The 19,192-nt window shown below is 41.1% G+C and overlaps 3 protein-coding genes across 4 annotated transcripts in view; 2 read left to right on the top strand and 1 right to left on the bottom strand.

The window, feature by feature from the left end:
- The window catches only part of ankrd13c (ankyrin repeat domain 13C), a 48,843-nt gene extending 43,624 nt beyond the window's left edge, over nt 1–5,219 (top strand). The window contains exons 10-13 of the mRNA XM_084067287.1: nt 1,116–1,195; nt 1,914–2,012; nt 2,785–2,885; nt 3,051–5,219. Coding sequence (XP_083923413.1) covers nt 1,116–1,195; nt 1,914–2,012; nt 2,785–2,885; nt 3,051–3,181 — 411 coding nt within the window. The 3' untranslated portion in view covers nt 3,182–5,219. The remainder of the gene's footprint in view (nt 1–1,115; nt 1,196–1,913; nt 2,013–2,784; nt 2,886–3,050) is intronic.
- Nucleotides 5,220–6,024: 805 nt separating this feature from the next.
- Nucleotides 6,025–15,146, bottom strand: LOC311052629 (uncharacterized protein). Of its 2 annotated transcripts, none has more exons than XM_084067689.1 (12): nt 14,735–15,146; nt 13,715–13,848; nt 11,602–11,711; nt 11,223–11,333; nt 11,074–11,126; nt 10,829–10,962; nt 10,136–10,217; nt 9,019–9,141; nt 8,485–8,574; nt 8,136–8,207; nt 7,736–7,907; nt 6,025–7,444 (listed from the first exon to the last, which is right to left on the bottom strand). In XM_084067689.1, the coding sequence occupies exons 1-12, from the start codon at nt 14,854–14,856 to the stop codon at nt 7,223–7,225; spliced, it is 1,425 nt and encodes a 474-aa protein (XP_083923815.1). In that variant the 5' UTR covers nt 14,857–15,146; the 3' UTR covers nt 6,025–7,222. The 2 variants fall into 2 exon arrangements, with proteins under 2 accessions (XP_083923815.1, XP_083923816.1); XM_084067690.1 differs by having other exon boundaries at nt 11,223–11,303.
- Nucleotides 15,147–18,347: 3,201 nt separating this feature from the next.
- The window catches only part of xxylt1 (xyloside xylosyltransferase 1), a 40,348-nt gene continuing 39,503 nt past the window's right edge, over nt 18,348–19,192 (top strand). Inside the window, exon 1 of the mRNA XM_084066439.1 lies at nt 18,348–18,770. The gene's annotated coding sequence lies outside the window, so the exon portion shown is untranslated. The remainder of the gene's footprint in view (nt 18,771–19,192) is intronic.

Below are 19,192 nucleotides of genomic sequence, written 5' to 3'. Positions count from 1 at the left end.
AAATTATTTAATTGTGACAAAAATAATAAATAATTTTGTCACAAAAATGTCATATCGTCCCATCCCTAGTCCCTGAAATGGAAAAGGTTGAGAATTACTGCTGTAAGGGAAGCTAACGGCACAGGCCTAGCTGCCTTTCCATCCGAATGGAGATAATGTTCGGCCCGTTGAAACGTTCTGTCTAATTATGTACCGTAGGTGACTGAGTGTTATAGAGTAAAGTTCTCAATCCACATTTTTGCATACAATTCTTTATTATGCAGAAAATGAGGTCAGTGTTGACTAGGAAATGGGTTTTTAACTGTGGGCTATTTAGTTAAAAAGCTGTGATGAGCTGGGGAGATCAATGTCGGGGGTAACGAGTAAAACTCTCACCTCCCCTCAACAACTATTGTCAAAGTGCCCTTGATCAAGGCACTTAAACCCCCAGCTGCTCCGGTGGAAAACGGTGCAAAACTGCGGCGGTAAAGGGCAGCTCCCGGACGTGTGGGAACGAGTGCAATTGTTACCCCGGGGCGTCGCTATAAATAAAGTGTTATTAGTCAAGTTGCCCGGGTAAATAAGGGTTAGAAGACAAGAAACCTGTAATTGAGGTTAGACAAAACCGTTCCACGGCTATAGTATTAAGCTTGAGAGCGCTAATTATAAATCACTGTCACGTCTGCCCTGAGTTCTGTTGGCCCTTCCATCTGCTTTACTGTAGTCATTGTTTCACTGTCTCTGGTGGGTAGAACCTGGGTTCAAGGACAGAGACACTGGCATGGCAGGCAGAGTGAATGTGAGTTAGGTCAGGGTAAAAGCCATGCCCTGCTGAAAGGCTTCCAGACTTTACTTCCACGGATGGTCATTAGTATACAGAATTATGAGTCAACACTGGTGAAGTCCTTTTGTGTGAGCATTAATCAGGTCATTTACTTCAGTGGTGTGTTAGAGCCATCTAGTGGTAAGACATATGTTGTGCATCCTGTCACAGAGGCAAAATGACAAAAGTCAATCAAGAGATGACTCTTAACTACTAAAGCCCTGTCTTCAAAAATAGCTCAATCTACATAATCATAACTTTTTTTAAACCATGATATGATTAAATATAATCTTTTGTACCCTTTGCTTTTCAGCCTGTGAGGAGGCAATCGCTAACAGCGCCATCACCCAACACCATCTCCTGGGAAGAATACATCTCTGCTGAGAATGGAAAGTATGTGTCTTCATTCATATAATAATACAAATATAAATGAACATAATGAATTGTTTATCATTCAGTGTATTTATAAAATGAGAAAATGCTGCCACTGGGAGTGTTTTATTTTGTGCGATTAATTCACATTAATTTAAACTGCTGTTTATGTTATGAGTATATCCACACAGAACTCGGAATATAAAGCGACGTATCTATTTTTCACTGTGAATGCAATCATCCACCTAATATGAATGAGGCATCACCAAATTAATAGTTTGATGTGAAATAAACGCGCGCATTATCGCTGTGGTTTTTTGCCTCGCTCCAGGTGTATAGGGACTAAGGGCTTAAGTTACCTTTGTACTACTTTCTCTTTTTTCGTTTCTTGTTCTGGAACAAACCTGTCCAAATGCACTTTCTGACCAGAACACAATACAAGTCCTAATTATTATACTTATGTTTTCAGTCATAAGCCATCTACATCCTATAATACTTTATTGTGCCATCCATGCGCAATCCTTTTTTCTATTTACTGTTTAGCTGAAATAACTGCACCAGTACCATTTCCTAGACTTTGAAATGAATAAAAATGACTAATGCCACTTAAAAAAAGAAAAAGCCCTCAATTGTATGTTAAAAATGTCTGCTGTTGCAGGATAAAAGCATGAAATGTTTTTGTTATTTCTCTTGTCAAAAATGAGGAATTTAATGGATTGAATTGTGTGTTTTTTGACAGAGCACCTCATCTAGGGAGAGAGCTGGTATGCAAAGAGAGCAAGAAGAACTTCAAGGCCACCGTAGCCATGAGTCAAGACTTCCCTCTGGGCATTGAATCGTGAGTGTACTGTTTTCTATATTTCTTTGCTTAAGTAAAGTTCATAGATTCTTTGACAGAGACGGACAGAATCTTAGCTTCCACTGTCTCTGTTGTCATGTTGTTTATTGGGAAGGTTGGGGTACCTTTGAATTGTTTTTTGTATTATATCTTCCATGCACACAACAGTGATAACATGCACTGTGGGGCGGCAGTGGCTCAGGGGTAGAGTGGCCGGGTAGTGTGAGCTGGAAAACCGCAAGGTTCCCAGTTCGATCCCGGGCTGGGGCGCTCCCCTAGAGTTAGTGTCGAAGTGTCCTTGAGCAAGACGCTGAACCCCTAATTGCTCCCGATGAGCAGGTTGGTGCCTTGCATGGTTTCCTCCACCATCGGTGTATGAATGTGTGTGTGAATGGGTTAATGGCACTATCAATGTAAAGCGCTTCGGATAGAAGCGCTATATAAATGCACCATTTACCATTTTACCATTTACCACTTGAACGTTAAGCATTCAAAATATATATTTTATTCTACTTCCTGTCTTAGAAGATAACCTTAACCACTATATACAATGAATAATGAAAATACAAGCTCTACAACATCACAAAACGTTGCAATGCGACGCATTGTAGATCTGCTATTTTTCTTTTAAAGAATATTACAAATACAAGGCAAGCCATATAAATTTGGGTTTGCTTTTTTAAATCTTTTTGGAACAGTTGTTCCTTCCTGCAGAGACATAGCCAGTATAACATTAATTTGTGTATTCCCTGTTGGATGTGTTCCTGCTCAGGTTATTAAACGTTCTGGAGGTGATCGCACCCTTCAAGCACTTTAACAAACTCAGGGAGTTTGTGCAGATGAAGCTGCCCCCTGGCTTTCCTGTCAAACTCGGTAAGTAGCCAGCTACTCTGCATGCTTGTTTGAGTACACATGGACATCATCATTACATGCTCTCTACAAACCAAATCTCTTCGCCAAAAAGTGATGGGTATGTAAATGTCGATTATTGTCTAAACCTTTTTCAATGTTTCTGATGCTTTTCCTCGCCCCCTGCAGACATCCCAGTGTTTCCTACAATCACGGCCACGGTGACATTTCAAGAGTTCCGCTACGACGAGTTTGACCAGTCCATTTTCACCATCCCCAACGAATACAAAGAGGACCCCAGCCGCTTCCCTGACCTTTAAACTCTGGCTAAAGGCAAGCTGCTGCTATGCTCCGAAACAAATTGTATCTAATGCAAAATGACGATGTTTAACACGGCATGAAGTCCCACTGGGGCTGAAACTTTGTCATTTTATATTGTATACAAGGTGTTTTTGGAGCTGCGTAATATTGCATATTCAATAATACGCTTTCACTTTGGATTTCTCTCAATCCCGAGGCAGGGCGGGGCGGATAACTACATCCATTGGGCAACTTGGATTCTGAAGATCTCACCTTTTGAAAGGGCATTGAAGTTAACACGGGTTATGAACGAACAGAGGAACGAGAGGAAAGCGTGAGGGTTTTAAATGGAAAGAGAATGGATTTCTGTGGCTGTTAACGTCTGTAAGTATGTATGTATGTTTATAAAGGGATTGTGTTGAGCTGACGTGTAGTAAAGCACTGTAAAGTTACCGTGTCTGGGATGTTAACCACTTGAACCCTTACCCTTACGATATTTACTTCATCGTACGACAAATAGCGAAAATAGCAGATCTACAAACTTGTAGATCTGCTATTTTCACTATGTTTGAAAATGTTTTCTTTTTCTTTTTTTCCCAAAACAGGGACGCCAGGGTTAAAGTGGTTAAAAAGGGATTCCATAGAGATTGACAACGCCTAATGGTCAATCCTCTTTAAAATCAACAAGTAAAACAAATACTTGTGTTTTCTATGTGTAATGAGTACTATCCTGAACTTGGTAGCAACACCGCACTTCTAGGCACTGACTAGATTCACTACAGCAACCCAGTATTGGAGCTGACGTAGGCAGAACGGGTGGGACCTGTGCTGCCACTTGATAAACCATCACTAAGTGCTGCATTTGAAAACTCATATTATCAGAGAACCAGGGTCATGAAAGTAACCTCAAGTTTTCATGGAAGCCACAATAGAAACACTACGGATCTGAATGGTACCGCAAGAAGGTCTTCTCATCGTTTGACATCGTGTGGCATTATAAGTTAATATGTCTAAGCCTTTTTTTTTCTTATCCTACCTTTGTAAACCATGTAAGAAACTGTACAATCCATCTAAATGAAACCTAACGCAAGGTGTCTGTAGGGGTTAGTGAGTAAGTGAATGAATGGATGCTAAAGTAAAATGTTTTGCCATTTTTACACGTTAACAAAAAACAGGCTTTTCCCTCCCTTTTGCGCAATGTGTAAATACATCGGTTTTATGAGTTTTTATCCGTTTTAATTTTGTTTGTCTTTTGATTTTTCTTATTCTCTTTGTGTTGATGGGACTATGGTGTCCTCTGTAAGAAAAGCTGTGTGGGAGTTGATCCAACAGGTCACTGGATTGGTATCATGGTGGCAGTAGCCATTTTGTACATAGTTATGTGCTGGTAAAACAAACTAAAAAGAAATAATAATAATAATAACCTAATTTCTCAAACAGTTTTTCCACCTCATTTAGTAGCCTGTACACCCCCCTCCCCCTCAGATGTATGGAACAACCATTCATTTCCACAGGGAAACAGAGCACAAAAGCACACTCATTCTGTAGAATGCTGCAAAGTGCTGTTCTTGCAGGTAGAGCTTCTTTATATCGCTTAAGATTGCTTCGTTATTATTGGCAAACCTGGGCTACACCATGTGCTCATTATTTATTTATTCGCTTTGATCTAAAAAGGTATTATGCTGAACGTCACTAAACCTGGCTGTCAGTTAGGGGGAAATAAATGTGGACTACTCAGATGTGGTGCTGTTTCTTCTTGGTGCCAGACCTTCACAGTGTGGAACAATGTGCTTATTGGTATCCATATTGAACATCGAAAGTAGCCAAATACAGTAGCTTTTTTTTATTTTCCTTTAAAATCTTCTCTACTTGTTAGTGCAACCAACGGAAGTGTTCCTCCTCTCCTGTGTACGATCTACACTACAGGTTATGACTTGAACTGCTTGGACATTTACATGTATTCTGTTTTCATGCATCGACATCATGCCAGTTGTACAGCAAGAACCCTTGTATAAGCCTGCCACACTATTTTCATATAAAAATGTACTAAAATAAAAAACCCACATACCTAAATTGATATTGGATCTTACTTGGATTTTATGGATTAAAATCAGCAAGTTAAATACTAGGTTTCTTTTTACATTACTGATGAATATCAATCACAAGACTGGGAGAGAGGCCGTTTCTCCCCTTCAATAATACCAATTGGTATTGTATATCATTGATTAGTCACATTTACGAGGTATAACTTGTAAGGATTGTGGAATGAGCAACACAGCTAAACGTGTAGTCAGGCCCCCAAAGTCTTCCAATGTTTCTGTTGGTAATCCTTTAATTTTTGACCTACTGGCAGGTGTGCCAATCACAGGTGTGAGACACAGAGCATGGGTCCTGCAACTTTGTCGAGTTTGTGTATACCTCCATGGAAAGATGCCATGTTTCCCTTCAGGATAAGGCCTGTGCAATAGTGCAAGTGGAAGCTGGTGTTCAGTTTCCCAGAGTGGTAGCATCATTTGATGCCAGCCCTGGTACCATTTTGGACCAAGTTCCGTGAGACTGGTGAAGTCAAAGCCTGACCGGAGTGGCCGTCCCAGGAAGACAACACCCCAAGACCGGTTCCTCACCCTCTTCCAGGGATTTACAGGCAAGATTTGAACAACAGTCCCACATACAGATCTGTCAAAGTTGCAGGACCATTAAGCTTTCAAACTTTGTTTTAAGTAGTTACGTTAGATTTGATAAAATGCTGGAGTGCAATTTACAGTGATGATAATTGATAAGCCCTAGCCTAGCGGAATGATCTGTGGCATAATTAAATGTCGTCAGTCAGTGGAATTGTGTAGAACAATCACACAAAGCAAAGCTCATTTGACCCATTTTATTATAGACTTTCCTTTGTAAAACATGTTGTAATCCACTAACACTTGATTCAATCTACAGGAATATGAGAAGGGCTGGAGAGTTACAGCAGGACTGAAATGAAAAGGTTACAGTTCCATACCAATTGAACAACAAGCCCCCAAACAGAGCAGAAACCAGAAAAACAAAAGCTGAACCGCACCAAATGCAAAATGGTGCTCATTGATAACCCATTATGCTATGTTGCATGACAGTATCACATTATTTTCAGCGAGCGACACCATCGTGTGACAAAGTATAAATTAGGCGTTATGTAGTTAACAGTCTGAATGTACAATTTGGATCCAAAACCTGGCCGCTGAAATGCTTAAAATATAATATACACCATTTCAAAGGCAGAACAACAAACTTCTAATGTCAGGATGACTAAAATATTCAAAGGAAACCGGTTGTTACAAAGAAAACATTCAACACGCTCTTCAATGTAAAGTACAACAATGGGACAATTTAATACCATGAAAAACAGTTTTTTCCAGATGTTCTTTTTTTTCTCTCCTAACTCGTTAACCCCTTTTCCTTAAAAAAATGTTTACTGTCCTTTCCTACACATGCTTGCTAGATTCTCTGTCCGATACAGAGGTAATTTGACTATCCCCCAAACAGTGCCATTTCTCTGTAATGCCTGATTTACACCTAGTTGTGCGCCTGTGTAAGCACCTACAAGCTTGCAGCGTGACACGCTGACAGCTTGTAGATCGGCAATTTTTGGTGCACATTACCCACACACAACTAAGTAGAACTCAGGCTTATGAGAAACAGAGGGGGAAAGACAGGGATAGAAAGTTTAAAATGCAAAAAAGAATACTGTACACCCCCCTCCTTCAGTTAAGACTACAAATCATTCACAATTTTAAATTCTGACTTTCTGGGACCAGGCACTACAGGAAGCATGTAGCCCAATGGTTCTCAAAGTGGGGTCCAGGGACCCTCAGGGTTCCTTGAGGGGGTTCCAAATGGACCCTTACAGGTCAACTCTGAGAGAGTACAAACGGAACCAAATTCCATTGGTACTCTCTCAGAGTTATGGGGGTCTTTGAAATTAAAACGTTTTGGTGAGAACCACTGATGTAGCCTAACGTTAAATCTTAAAAACGACAAAAGGACAGTGTAGCTTGTGTTGAGTACTATGTATTCGTTGTCAGTCAGTCGCTCATCTCCATGTCCTCTTGGTGGTGGTCGTCTGAACCGTTCAGCTTAGACTTCTTGGGGATGTCTACCTCAGGCCTCTCCGACTCGTCCTGGTTTTGCGCGGACGAGGCAGAGTCCCCAGAGTCGCTCTTCTGCTCGTCGTCGTCCTCCTCCTCCGCCGCTCGCTCCTTTTCGCTGTCATAGCCCTGCTCCTCTTCATCATAGTCCCTGGTCACCTACAGCGACAGATTAGATGGTTAGTGTTGGTAACTGCAGATGTCGTCGCTGATGGACGAAAACTTGTATGTCCAAAACTGTTCCAATGTAGTTATTTAGTCACAAGCTCACGTCATCACAATTAACGTCAAGAATACTACAATATATGAAGGAATAAATGTGCTCACGTCATCACAATTAACGTCAAGAATACTACAATATATGAAGGAATAAATGTGCAGACTAAACGGCACTCCGTAAAACAGTGGAAAATAACAGGACAAAATCGGTGAAAATAAAAACCAACCGACCTTCACGTCTCCTTTCTCGCTGTCAGACTTGCGGTCGCGGTCTCTCTCCTTCTCTTTCTTCTTCTTACTGGTGGAGCGTTCTCGTTCATCCCTGCTGCGGTCCCTGTCCTCCTTCCTGTCTCTATCGCGTTCTTTCTCTCTCTCCTTGTCCTTCTTCTTCTCCTTCTTGTGACTTTAGATGTGAAGAAAAACGATTAGAATCAACTTAATGGCTTTCCTTGCGTTATTATTTACTTGTTCTTAACACATTGCTGTTTTTATAATAAAAACCCAACCTCCATTAAGAATAATTAATTATAGAATTCAATAGAGTTGAGTAAAATAAGGTAATGTACAACAAACATGTCTCCCTTCTATTCCTGGGAACTATAAAGGAAGGAGGTGAGTGTCCTGTTCTCACCGTCTAGGAGAGGGAGATCTGGACGGCTTCCTCTTCGGGGAGCGCGATGCAGTGCGGCTTCGCCTGCGTCTCCTGTTTAGAGCGCATTTAAAAAATGAGAAAACACATTGTGATTAGTCACGTTTCCTCTTTTTTCCAGTCATGACATGATCACATTTACACAGCGGTGGTAATGTTTTACCACCCTATAAAATACTCTAAATGCATTAAAATGTAAAAGTACTTAGTTACTTTACATTTATCTATCACTTTGTGCGAATTTATACTCCGACAACCCTTTTGACAAACGTGATGTATTTTCGTGGCTTCCGTGGGGTATTGTGCATTAATCATTAAGACAGCGTTTTACCGGCTGATGCTTCGAGACCTCCGGGCACTGCTGTAACTCTTGGGGGGTGTTTTCGAGCGTTTCTTTGACTTCTCCTCCTTCCGCCTGTCCCTACACAGTAGAAGAGATGAGCATGGGAAAGTAAAACACAGTATCTCAAGTGCTGTCGCCTAATAGTTATATGGACGGGTTTGTGAGCAGAAAAGTACTCATCAAACCCCCCTCCCCCCAAAATGGCTGTGGGAAAATGTTTACAGTAAATGAATAAGCTGCATTTGAGATCACACTGAGGCAAAGGCAATTTACTGCTCCAGTGGAGATGCTTAGGTATAAGTTATGTGCAATAGTAGCAGGTGTTGGAAAACATGTGGTCAGCTAAATATGTTTCCATGTCTAAAAATGACAAAAATGATGACTGGCCATCAGATTATACAGACATACAGCATAATGCATAAGTTATTTAAACCCAGGCATACAAACATCTTGAAATCGCTGAATTGTGTCAAGTAATGGTTTCACTGCTAGAAGCAGGACAACGGAGGAAGGGTCACTGACCTGGATCTGCTGCGGCGGGGTCTCTCTCTGGAGTGAGACCTCCTCCTCCCTCCCCCCCGCGGGCTCTTGGACCTTCTCCTGCTCCTGGAGTGGGACCTTCGGCGGGACCTGCTCTTTGACCGCCTGTACACACAAGGATAAGTAAGTAAGTCAAGCTGATCCCAACTTTGGGAAGGTCCTAGACCACCGATTACAGATGTTTTGACAATATTTTGTTAACAAGTGCAGGCAATGCATGTTCTAATTAATAATTTGTTTTTTTTTAACTTATATAAATAATAATAAAAATGTACACCAATAACTTTGATCTATGATGGGGATTACTTTATTTAACCACTTAGGAAGCCCTATTCAAAAAAAATCTGATCAAAGCAGATCTACAAGCTCACCATGTATTCGCAATGCGACTTGAGCTTGTAGAAGAAAACTTTTGAACTTTTTCGGGTACAATGACGTGCCCAAAATAAGGACGCCAGGTTGAAAAGTGGGCAAAGAATTCTGGACACATAGGCTGCATACCGATATGGAACTGATATTCAACCCTACTGATATTCAATGCCCATTAGACATAGCACCGTGACCACATTTTCACACATTGTGTTCCCTCCAGACATTTGTGGACGACATTCCTCGCATTGTTGATGTCGTTAGCCAAGAGAAAGCACTTCCCAGTGAGCAGCACTTAGCACCCTGTGTTCAACTCTTTTATTAGCCACTCTATTTTCAAAAGGCCACTTTACTGAATATTCATGTACAGGTTGCTCACACCAGAATCTTGCATACATTATTCCTTTCACTGCTGTTGTTAGGCAAAAGATTTGACCTGTCTGTCAGCCATCGTCACCTCCCATAATCCCGTGGGCACCTCTTTATTTAACGAATACCTACCTAGCTAGCAATGTTAACCACTTAACCATGCCAGGGTTAAAGTGAGTAGATGCTTGGACAAATTGCTTGCTTGTGGCTCTTGTTGCTAAGAGACTACTGAATACACATCTAAACAATGGCTCTCCTGCTCTGAATTAAATAACCAAAATAATTTAAACCTCCAGTGCTAAGAACAAGATTGTGTTGCAGCGTGTTCTGTACATTTAAACTAACATTTAAACTTGTTTACCTGTGTTTGGAGCGAGACCTGGACCTCCTGCGCCTCGACCTGGACCGGGAGCGGGAATGTTTGCGCTTATCATCCTTCTTGTCTGCAAAGAAATGTAAAAAAGTAAGATATACAATAGAGTACAGAAGTCCTGACGTCACTCGTTCATCCCCAGGTTCGTAAAGTAATTTCGCTATGGAGAATAACATTGGGTCATCATAGAATCGTCTCATAAGAATTGTAGTCCAAAAATAAACAAACTGTCTCGGCGATATTGTCAGGGAGGAGGTTCTGTATCGTTTATGATAGTCAGTCACTTATATTTGATACAGTCGGTTTCTGGCGAAAATTTAACTAATTCGGCGGAAGTAACATTAGCGTTTTCTCACCGTCAGTTGATGCTTCATATCCATAAGAGTAAAACCACCAGGGTCATTTGTTTATTTTTGGAACACAGTTCTTATTTGACGCGATATTAAATACGTCTATGGGGATTCAGAATGGGGGTGGAAAACCGCGAACCAGGTAGACAAACCTAGGATGTGTAAATGACGTCAGACTTCGGTGCTCTATTGGATATAATATCAAGGATATATCAACACAGGATGGACAAGTTGTCTCCCTAACCAGCAGAACAGACAGATGTCCAATTTGGATAACTCATGCTTGGTTCAGCAAATCAATACACCAGCAAAAAAAACAGGGTGTACTTACTCCCTGGTTCAATAGCTGCAGAGATGAGTGACTGCGCCTCACGGACTCTCTTCATGGCCTCCTCAATCTCCTTGTTCGAAGAATCAGCTTTTATTCCTGGGTTCATGTTTAGTCCACCTGCCATGGGATTCAACCTGCAAGGACATCAATGGATACAATTATTCAATCACAGATAGCTTGAGTGCAGTCTATCTCCTTATGCAAAGAGTTCTGTTCTTCAAATACTGGAGAACTGGTTTTCTTACTTCATGGATGGATCCATGGATTGCATGAGCTTCAGGAAGTCGGCTGAAAATGCCTGAGGAGAGATGTGTCGATTACCGATATATTTTTGATTTGAAACAAGATTTAACAAATACATACTCTAGTGAATGCATTTAATTAAAGTCCTTACCTGGGGGTTCATGTTATGTCCTTGCATTCCCATGGCAGCCATTTGTTCCATGTTGGGACCTCCAAAAGGCGTCCCTCCCATCTGGAACATCAGGCAGTCACTTATAAGATTCTTGATTGAATGAAGGCAAAGGTTAACTGTCCACGCTAAGGCCAGTGAGCAAAGAAAGTAAAGGGCTAGCACTGCTTTGTCGTTAATTTATAATGGAAAGGTAGTGGTAAAGGCATTCAATGCTCATAACCCAAAATAGGGACACGACCCCAAGCTCACAACATGTCATGATGCAAATGTTGTGAGCTTGTTAATTGACTATTTTAGCCATTCGTTGTGCAACAAAGTACATAAGGCTTAAGTAGTAGACAGTCAAGAAAACACTCACCGATGCCATAGGATTTGGCGTTGGAAGAAGGCCTCCACCTGGCATCATTCCTGCCACAGCATTGGCTGGAGCTAGCAGCGACAGAGCTTTAGTCTCATCAGGAATAACTCCTGGAGAAAGAGAACAAATAATCAGTTCATATCTAAAACCCTTATACACAACACTCAGACAAGACTTACTGTACAGACAGGCCACCTGAGTTTAACTACTCTTACCACCAGAGAGAAAAAGAGAGATGCAACAAAAGAAAATACATTCCACTTTTTGTCTTGTCTGTAAATGTTGCTCCCTAACCTTTTTTTCTCCTTCTTCCAAAATAGTAATAATTTCAGAAAGTAGCAGCTATGATTTTCATAAGTCACAATACACACTGCCAAGATTTTATCACCTGTACTTGTTTTTTAAGTCATGAACCAAACGTAAGCAAGCACAGCCGGTTGTCCAGTGGGGTGTGCTCTCAACTTTCATTAGATGTTTTATGAACAAGCGACTCGCGTCGGCTGCTTCGCTATAAAGCACACAAAAAACATCGAGATACAAAAAACAAAGTTCATAATTTGGGAGTAGACAAGTAGGGTACATTTAAATCACTTATGGTGCATCACTTACCATTACCATACAGAAAAAGTAAATTCCCATTTCTGGGCTTTTGCCGGGGGCTACATTTGTAGGAGCTCACCACAGCACTTACATTAGCCACAATATAGTAGTGCTATCCATGTTATAGCACGGTTACATTAGGGGGCAACAGTAACTTGCTACAAACAGGAAACAAAATCAAGGATACATAGCATTGAAGAGATCATATCAAGTAAGGGCTATTGCCAGCAAAAGCCTTGATAGAATCGTGAACAATGTGGCCAATGCTGAGAAATAAAACACAGAACAGTACAAATGAAAAGGGAAAATCTTATGGAGATGATGATCCATGGTTGAGCAATCTGAAAATAGTCTAATTTCAAATCTAACAATTTATATTTCCATGGAGAGAGAGAGAGAGACACACACACACATACATACACACAACACAAACAAACATTAACAACCATACACTCGTACACAACAGACAACACTTGAGAAACAGGATAAGGCTGCAGAAGACAAAACTGTTGGTGGCATTTTCAGCAGGGCCTGGTATATAGGGCTGGCTGAACCAGGAAAAAGAACTGTAAAACACAACAACAAAAAGAAACACCACCGTTAAATGTCAAATTCACTCAACCCTTTGAGAGTTATGTGTGGAGAGGAGCAATAAAAAGCATAATTCACTGCAACATCAAGCAGAGGCTTTTAATACTACTTCTACCTCTGATATGTTAGCGCAAATTTGGGAACAGAAACGCACTGAATCTGTGTACAATGTTAATATATGGCTAGGGTGAATTTGTTGTGGCTAAAAATGAAAAGAGAGCTTAGCATGAGTGGATATCATCAATAGCTAAAGTGTATGCTGCTGATAACTTTCCAGAGCATCTGCTGGCAATGACTTCCACATCTATTCTAGCATGCATAACCAATCAGTTCATCTAACTTACATGCTTTTGCAATTTTCTTACATACCCACTGATTTAAGCAAGTCAAATTTGGAACCAATAGTTCGTTTTCAAAACTTCTTCATTCCAGATTCCTGCATCTTTTTTATAGGTTATTGTGTGGCTAATCTTTTAATGAAAAGATGCCTTGAACAAAGAGAGAGAGAGAAAAGAGAGTTAATATTTTACGGCATAACAACAGTGAGAAGGGGCTTGCGAGCCTGGGTGCGATTAATTTTTCTAATCTCCTGGCGGCAGCAGAGGACCATTTCAGCCAGCAAGGAAGGGGCTCTCTGCAAATGCCTTGTCCACTACGAAAACCACAACACAAATCACAGAGAGAGAGGTTTACAAAAAAGGCTAAATTGTATGACATGGGAACACATACATTTCCCCCATTACATCCCTACAACTATCAAGCAATGTGAAGCTTTGATAGATTTGCATTCAACTTTGATCAGTGAGACTAATTCACAAGTGGCAGTGTCTGTAGTAGCCCTATCAAAATGTGTCTACACATTGTGCTGCACCTTTCCTACACAGTAGAAGGAAGAGAGGCAAAAATGAAAACAGAAACCCACCTTCAGCAAACGGGACGACAATCAGGGCCCTGTCCACGAAGACAGTGTTGGTCAGATGCTGGGACACACCCACTGACTCGGACTCATGGAACTTTACAAAACAGACACGTGAAGTCACAGGCAAGGGAGAGTCACTGGAAGAAAATACAAACATGTTGTGCAAAGAATACAAACAAAGGGTTTCCGACATGCCTTCTCTCTGAAGTGGAACTCAAATGTTGTTGGGTTTGTTGTCTCCCTAGTAAAAATCTTGCAGATAACATTCTAATCTCTACCTGGGGACAGAAATGGACAGTGTGTCGTACATTTCCTACCTGTACCGACGCCAGGTGTAATTTGAAGAGTGAAAAACGACAAAGCACAGACAATTCAATCACATTAGCTTCTGCTACAAGGAACTTTAATATGGCGTTTCACTTCAGGTCAGTGGCTTAGCTTCTAAACTACTAGGCTAGGGTCTGGAGGAGGATCATTGCATTTTAGCATCAGCAAATCGACTTTACATTCCATCAGTAACGTTACAGTGAATGCATGTATGAGGATAGGGACAAGTCATATTATATGACCATCTTGATCCAAGGCTAGTATGAGGATTTCTAAATCAGGTTGAAAAAAATGGGATCATCTCCTCTCTATAGTTAGCATCTCCCCGGCATAGATTTAGGGAGACATTAAATTAGCTACAATTTATAGTATACTATCACATTATCACAGTCTGGAACCTCACTGTCCACGATAGCTCCGGAGCGTGGAGGTGGAGAGTGAGGTTCCAAACGGGACTAGTTATCACATAGTGGCATAATCTATCCTAGAGTAGTCTCACTAACATCAAACAAGCCTATTGTGCAGTTGTCGCTTGCTGAAAAATAACAGGTCTACAAGCTAAAGTTGTAGATCTGTTCCTTCCAGCCGCCGGGGGCGAGTTGACCGCGCCAGGCCTCCCTCCTCCTCCTCCTGATTACATACAACACAGGGCCTGTGTTTAAAGCCTGGGGCTGCAAAGAAACATCAGTTACTCACTCTGGAGGAAACAACTTGAGCTCCTCGATGTTCCCCAGGAACCCGAACAGAGTCCTCATCTGCTCCGAGGTGGTGCTGGGGGACACGTTGGTCACCTGGATCACGTTGGTGTGGACACTCATCTTGGCGAGCTGAGCTGAGCTGGTGCTGCTGCTGATTGTTAGCAAAGCAAGCTAGCAAGGTAGCTAGCTAGCTAAACTAGCTAGCTTGTCCAACAGCGGTACGGTTTGTTTTTAATCTACTAATAATAACACGAGGGTGGATCAAAAACACTCAAGTGATGTAAAAACGCACGATTCCAAGCAAATAGATGCCGCTGGTCGTCAAGCACGAGAGAAAACCAACATGTTTGTGGATGGTGTAGAGACGTGTTAGGGTACCTCTAGTTCTACCGCCGCGCGACACACAACAAGCTGCCTGCAACAATGAACAGGAACCAGCGTTAGGGCATTCGCAAACTCTACAGTGAGTTCCGGTTTCTGACTTCAGAATAAAACCGATAGAGTTCTAACCCGGTGGTTTTCAAACTTTTTTGCGTCAAGGACCCCCAAATTGACAAATATTAGCCCAGGGACCCCCACTTGAAAAGATATGCCAGGGACACAACCATTTTGATTTCTTGGGGGTCCCAATCTACACTGTATCATCATCAGTGTTCATTTTCTGAGAGTGTACAAATGGACCCCCATTTGAAATGATAAGCAGGGACCCCCACAAGAGAAGATTTTTACGGCTCTATAGCGGTGATTCTCAACCATTTTAATTTCAAGGACCCCCAGTTTGACATGCATTAGGCTACGGACCCCATTTATTGGCATCTCTATCTCTGGGACCCCAATTCATATTGTAAAATCAATGTTAATTTAACTCTCAGAGTTACAGCCCCGTATGGGTCCATTTGGTTCACTATCCATCATTTAGCTGGGGACCCCCCGTAACTCCCTCAAGTACCCCTGGGGGTCCCCGGACCCCACTTTGAGAACCAACGCTGTACTGTATGCGATAATTGTTTCCGCTCGCCTCCTATGGAAACAATAATAGCGTACTGTACTCTTTGCTGGCAACTGTTAATACAGTATTCAATCAATCAATCAATCAAGATTCGTTTTGTGCCCTACGAATTTATTTTGAAGGCAACAACATCAACGTACTTCCGACCGTTGTGTGTTCAGCTGTGTGTGCTGTGACGCACATTTTTAAAGCGCTCCTCACACTTTGCGGGGGAATTCATCTCAACAAATGGAGGTTCAGGTTGTGGCGTGACTGACAACATCTGAGGAAAACAACAAGGGTACAGTGGTGGAAAGTAACTAAGTACATTTACTTAAGTACTGTACTTAAGTAACATTTTTAGATATTTGTACTTTACTTGAGTATTTCCAATTTCCAGTGCTTTTACTTCTACTCCACTACATTTCAGAGGCAAATATTGTACTTTTACTACACTACATTTATTTGAAAACTTTAGTTACTTTTCAGATATAAATTATGATATCATGAAACATACATTAACCACTTTAGCCCTATTTTATACATAGGCTATTTGAAAATAGCAGATCTACAAGCTCACAACACGTCGCATGTGAGCTTAATTGTAGATCGGCTATTTTCAAATATTTTAGTACTTTTACTTTTGGTACTTTATGTACATTTTGATGGCAATACTTTTGTACCTTTACTCAAGTACATTTTGAATTCTGGACTTTTACTTGTAACAGAGTATTTCTATAGGGAAAGGGCGTAGCGATGTCACAGTTTCGTCACGCCGTTAACTCCGCCCACTTTGGCCGCCATAAGCCTTAGCTTGTTTGGTCGCGCTGGTACATCCGTACATCACTCTGTAGTGAGCATGCAGCAAGTGTAGATGGTGTACATGATCTTCCATCTCTCTACTATCTTTGTGGTCGCGCTGGTACATCCTGGTACATCACTCTGTAGTCCTGTGCTCGTTGTTCTCAGCAAGCAGCAAGTGTAGACACTGTGTACATGATCTTCCATCTCTCTACTATCTATCTGGTCACGCTAGTACGTCCTTGTACAACACTCTGTAGTCCTGCTCGTTCAGCAAGCAGCAATGTGTAGACGATGTACATTATCTTCCACCTCTCTTCTATCTATATCTAACTTGTATAATCTCTAACACATATGCTTCTGTGCTCAAACAAGCATGACAGCACACAATAAAAATATAAACATCTGTTGTGCTCAGAGTCTCAGAGCAGAGCATCGGCTAAGTGGCTAGGCTAGCAGTTTGAATGGGACGTTTACGGCAGTATTAGCTAAATCTGGCATTAAAAAAAAAAGAATTTATATCGAATATCTTAAATACAATGAAACAAACACATTTAGGCTCTCTACCCGTGTTCAAACAAGCATGACAGCACACAATAAAAAATATAAACATGTTGTGTTGATAAGACCGTTTCTGGGAGAGAATCAGCGTTGCCATGTCGGCTTATTATAAGCGACTTTGGGCAGAACTTTTTCTGGCTTTTTCTGTTAAGTTGCTTGTAAAATTGGTATTTGCGACGGGTTGCGTTTTTTGTGTGGCTTATTTATAAAGTGTTATTGCTTATTTAGGCTTGTTTCCAAAAAAAATAAAAATAAACCAGTGGTTCTCAAATATTGTCATGAATATTGTCTGTGCCAGGGAGCATTTGTGTTGTTAGAATGTTTAAAAAAAAATCCAAATATTGTTTATTTTATTGCAAGAGTTTTTTTTTAAATAGCCTATGTACAAGCTCACGTGAGCTTGTAGATCGGCTATTTTTTTCAAGTAGCCAATGTCACAAAGCCACTTCTTTTGGGCTTGTTTTCATATACCTGGTTGCTTATTTCTCTCGCGAAATCTGGCAACACAGGTCCCGTTCCATTCACTTACTAGCTCAATGATTAATGAATGAACAATATAATAATAATAATAATAATAATAATAATAATAATAATAATACTTCGCTAATAATAATAATAATAATATATAGATAATCAGTACTCAAGATGACTATATTTTATTTTCGGTTCAGGTGAACCAATATGAAATGAATGATTGTGACTCTGACTGGGCACTGTCATTACAGGGGCACAGATGTAATGACATTTTTCCCAGGTAGCGTGCCTTTGCGTCCGCGTTCAGCTTCTCTCTGTATGGTAATGTCATGCATTGCCCGGTCCATCTTCTGTCCTTTAATGTGTTGTAGACTTTACACAGACTGTGCGTTCAGGACACGTTGTGAGTAACTGTCAATGTTGTTATTGATACGAGGCTAAGTAAGATGGCTGCCGAAATACGTCACTGGTAGCTAGGCTCCGCCTCGACTCCTCCCTATGCCCGTTCCCTATATTGCAGTATTAGTACTTTTACTTAAGTAAAGAATTTGAGTACTTTTTCCACCACTGCAAGGGTATAATATGTGCGGTCCCTGGGCGAAACACCCTGGAAAGTGGGAGTCCCGTGTTAAGCAGAAGAAACAGTTACAATTCTAATGTTCTGTTGACAGCAGTAGTAGTTGCATGTATTTGTTTATTTATTTATGTATGTTTATTTATGCTTATATCCAGAAGGTGGCGTAGTAGGCGCTTCACAGCGAGCGTAACCCGACATAAAAGTCAACGAAGAAAAGCACTCATCAAGTTTCACCGCTCAAAACCATGTTGTGTTTTAGTGTTTATTAATAACCTGCTGCTCATTCATAACATTATGTCATAACGCCCATGCTGTCGTACTCGTACTACAACCATACGTTGGTTGCTTAGAGCGGGCGGGGGGAGGTGACAGATGCCCAGTGCTTGTTAATTAGCATTGTGGCTAGCCCAGCTTGTCAACATTGAGATGTGTGTTTTTAGCCTCGCAGTAGCTGGAGGATACAGACAGTTCCTACTGTGTGTTAATCTGTGTTCATCTGAGACTTGCGTGTTGTTGACTAACTTGCTATGAAATGCATTATAACGGTGTGCCAGTGAAATGTGTTGTTCCTCAAACAAGCTGCTGGTTTGACTCTGAACAAGCTGTCATCATCATCACCCTGGAACCAGATCTGTAAGTAAAACACCACGGTCCACTCCCATCATTATCCTCTATATAACAGGGGTCTTCAACGTTTTTCAGCCCAAGGACAATTTAGCAGAGAGAGAGAAGGGACCCCCCACTACATGTTGTATAACATTATGTTGCAGATTAAACCTTTTCATGGCTTCACAGACTTGTTTGACAGCACTATCATCAGTGTATGTTGGATTCACGTTGATGTGTATTTTCAGACAGTTAACCACTTGCCGAAAATAGCCAATCTACAAGCTTGTAGATCTGCTATTTTCGGCTAATGTTATCAGAAAAGAAGTTCTAGGGTTCAAGTCAGTGGTTATTTTTGTAAAAAACACAAACATTTGGTGGCCCCCCTTTAGTAACTCTGAGGACCCCCTAGCCTAGGGGTCCCGGAACTCCTGTTCTATACCAGGGGT

Source organism: Gymnoscopelus microlampas, assembly GCF_963454915.1.
Source record: "Gymnoscopelus microlampas genome assembly, chromosome: 9".
Taxonomy (NCBI): domain Eukaryota; kingdom Metazoa; phylum Chordata; class Actinopteri; order Myctophiformes; family Myctophidae; genus Gymnoscopelus; species Gymnoscopelus microlampas.
This window is presented reverse-complemented; position numbering and strand designations above follow the sequence as displayed.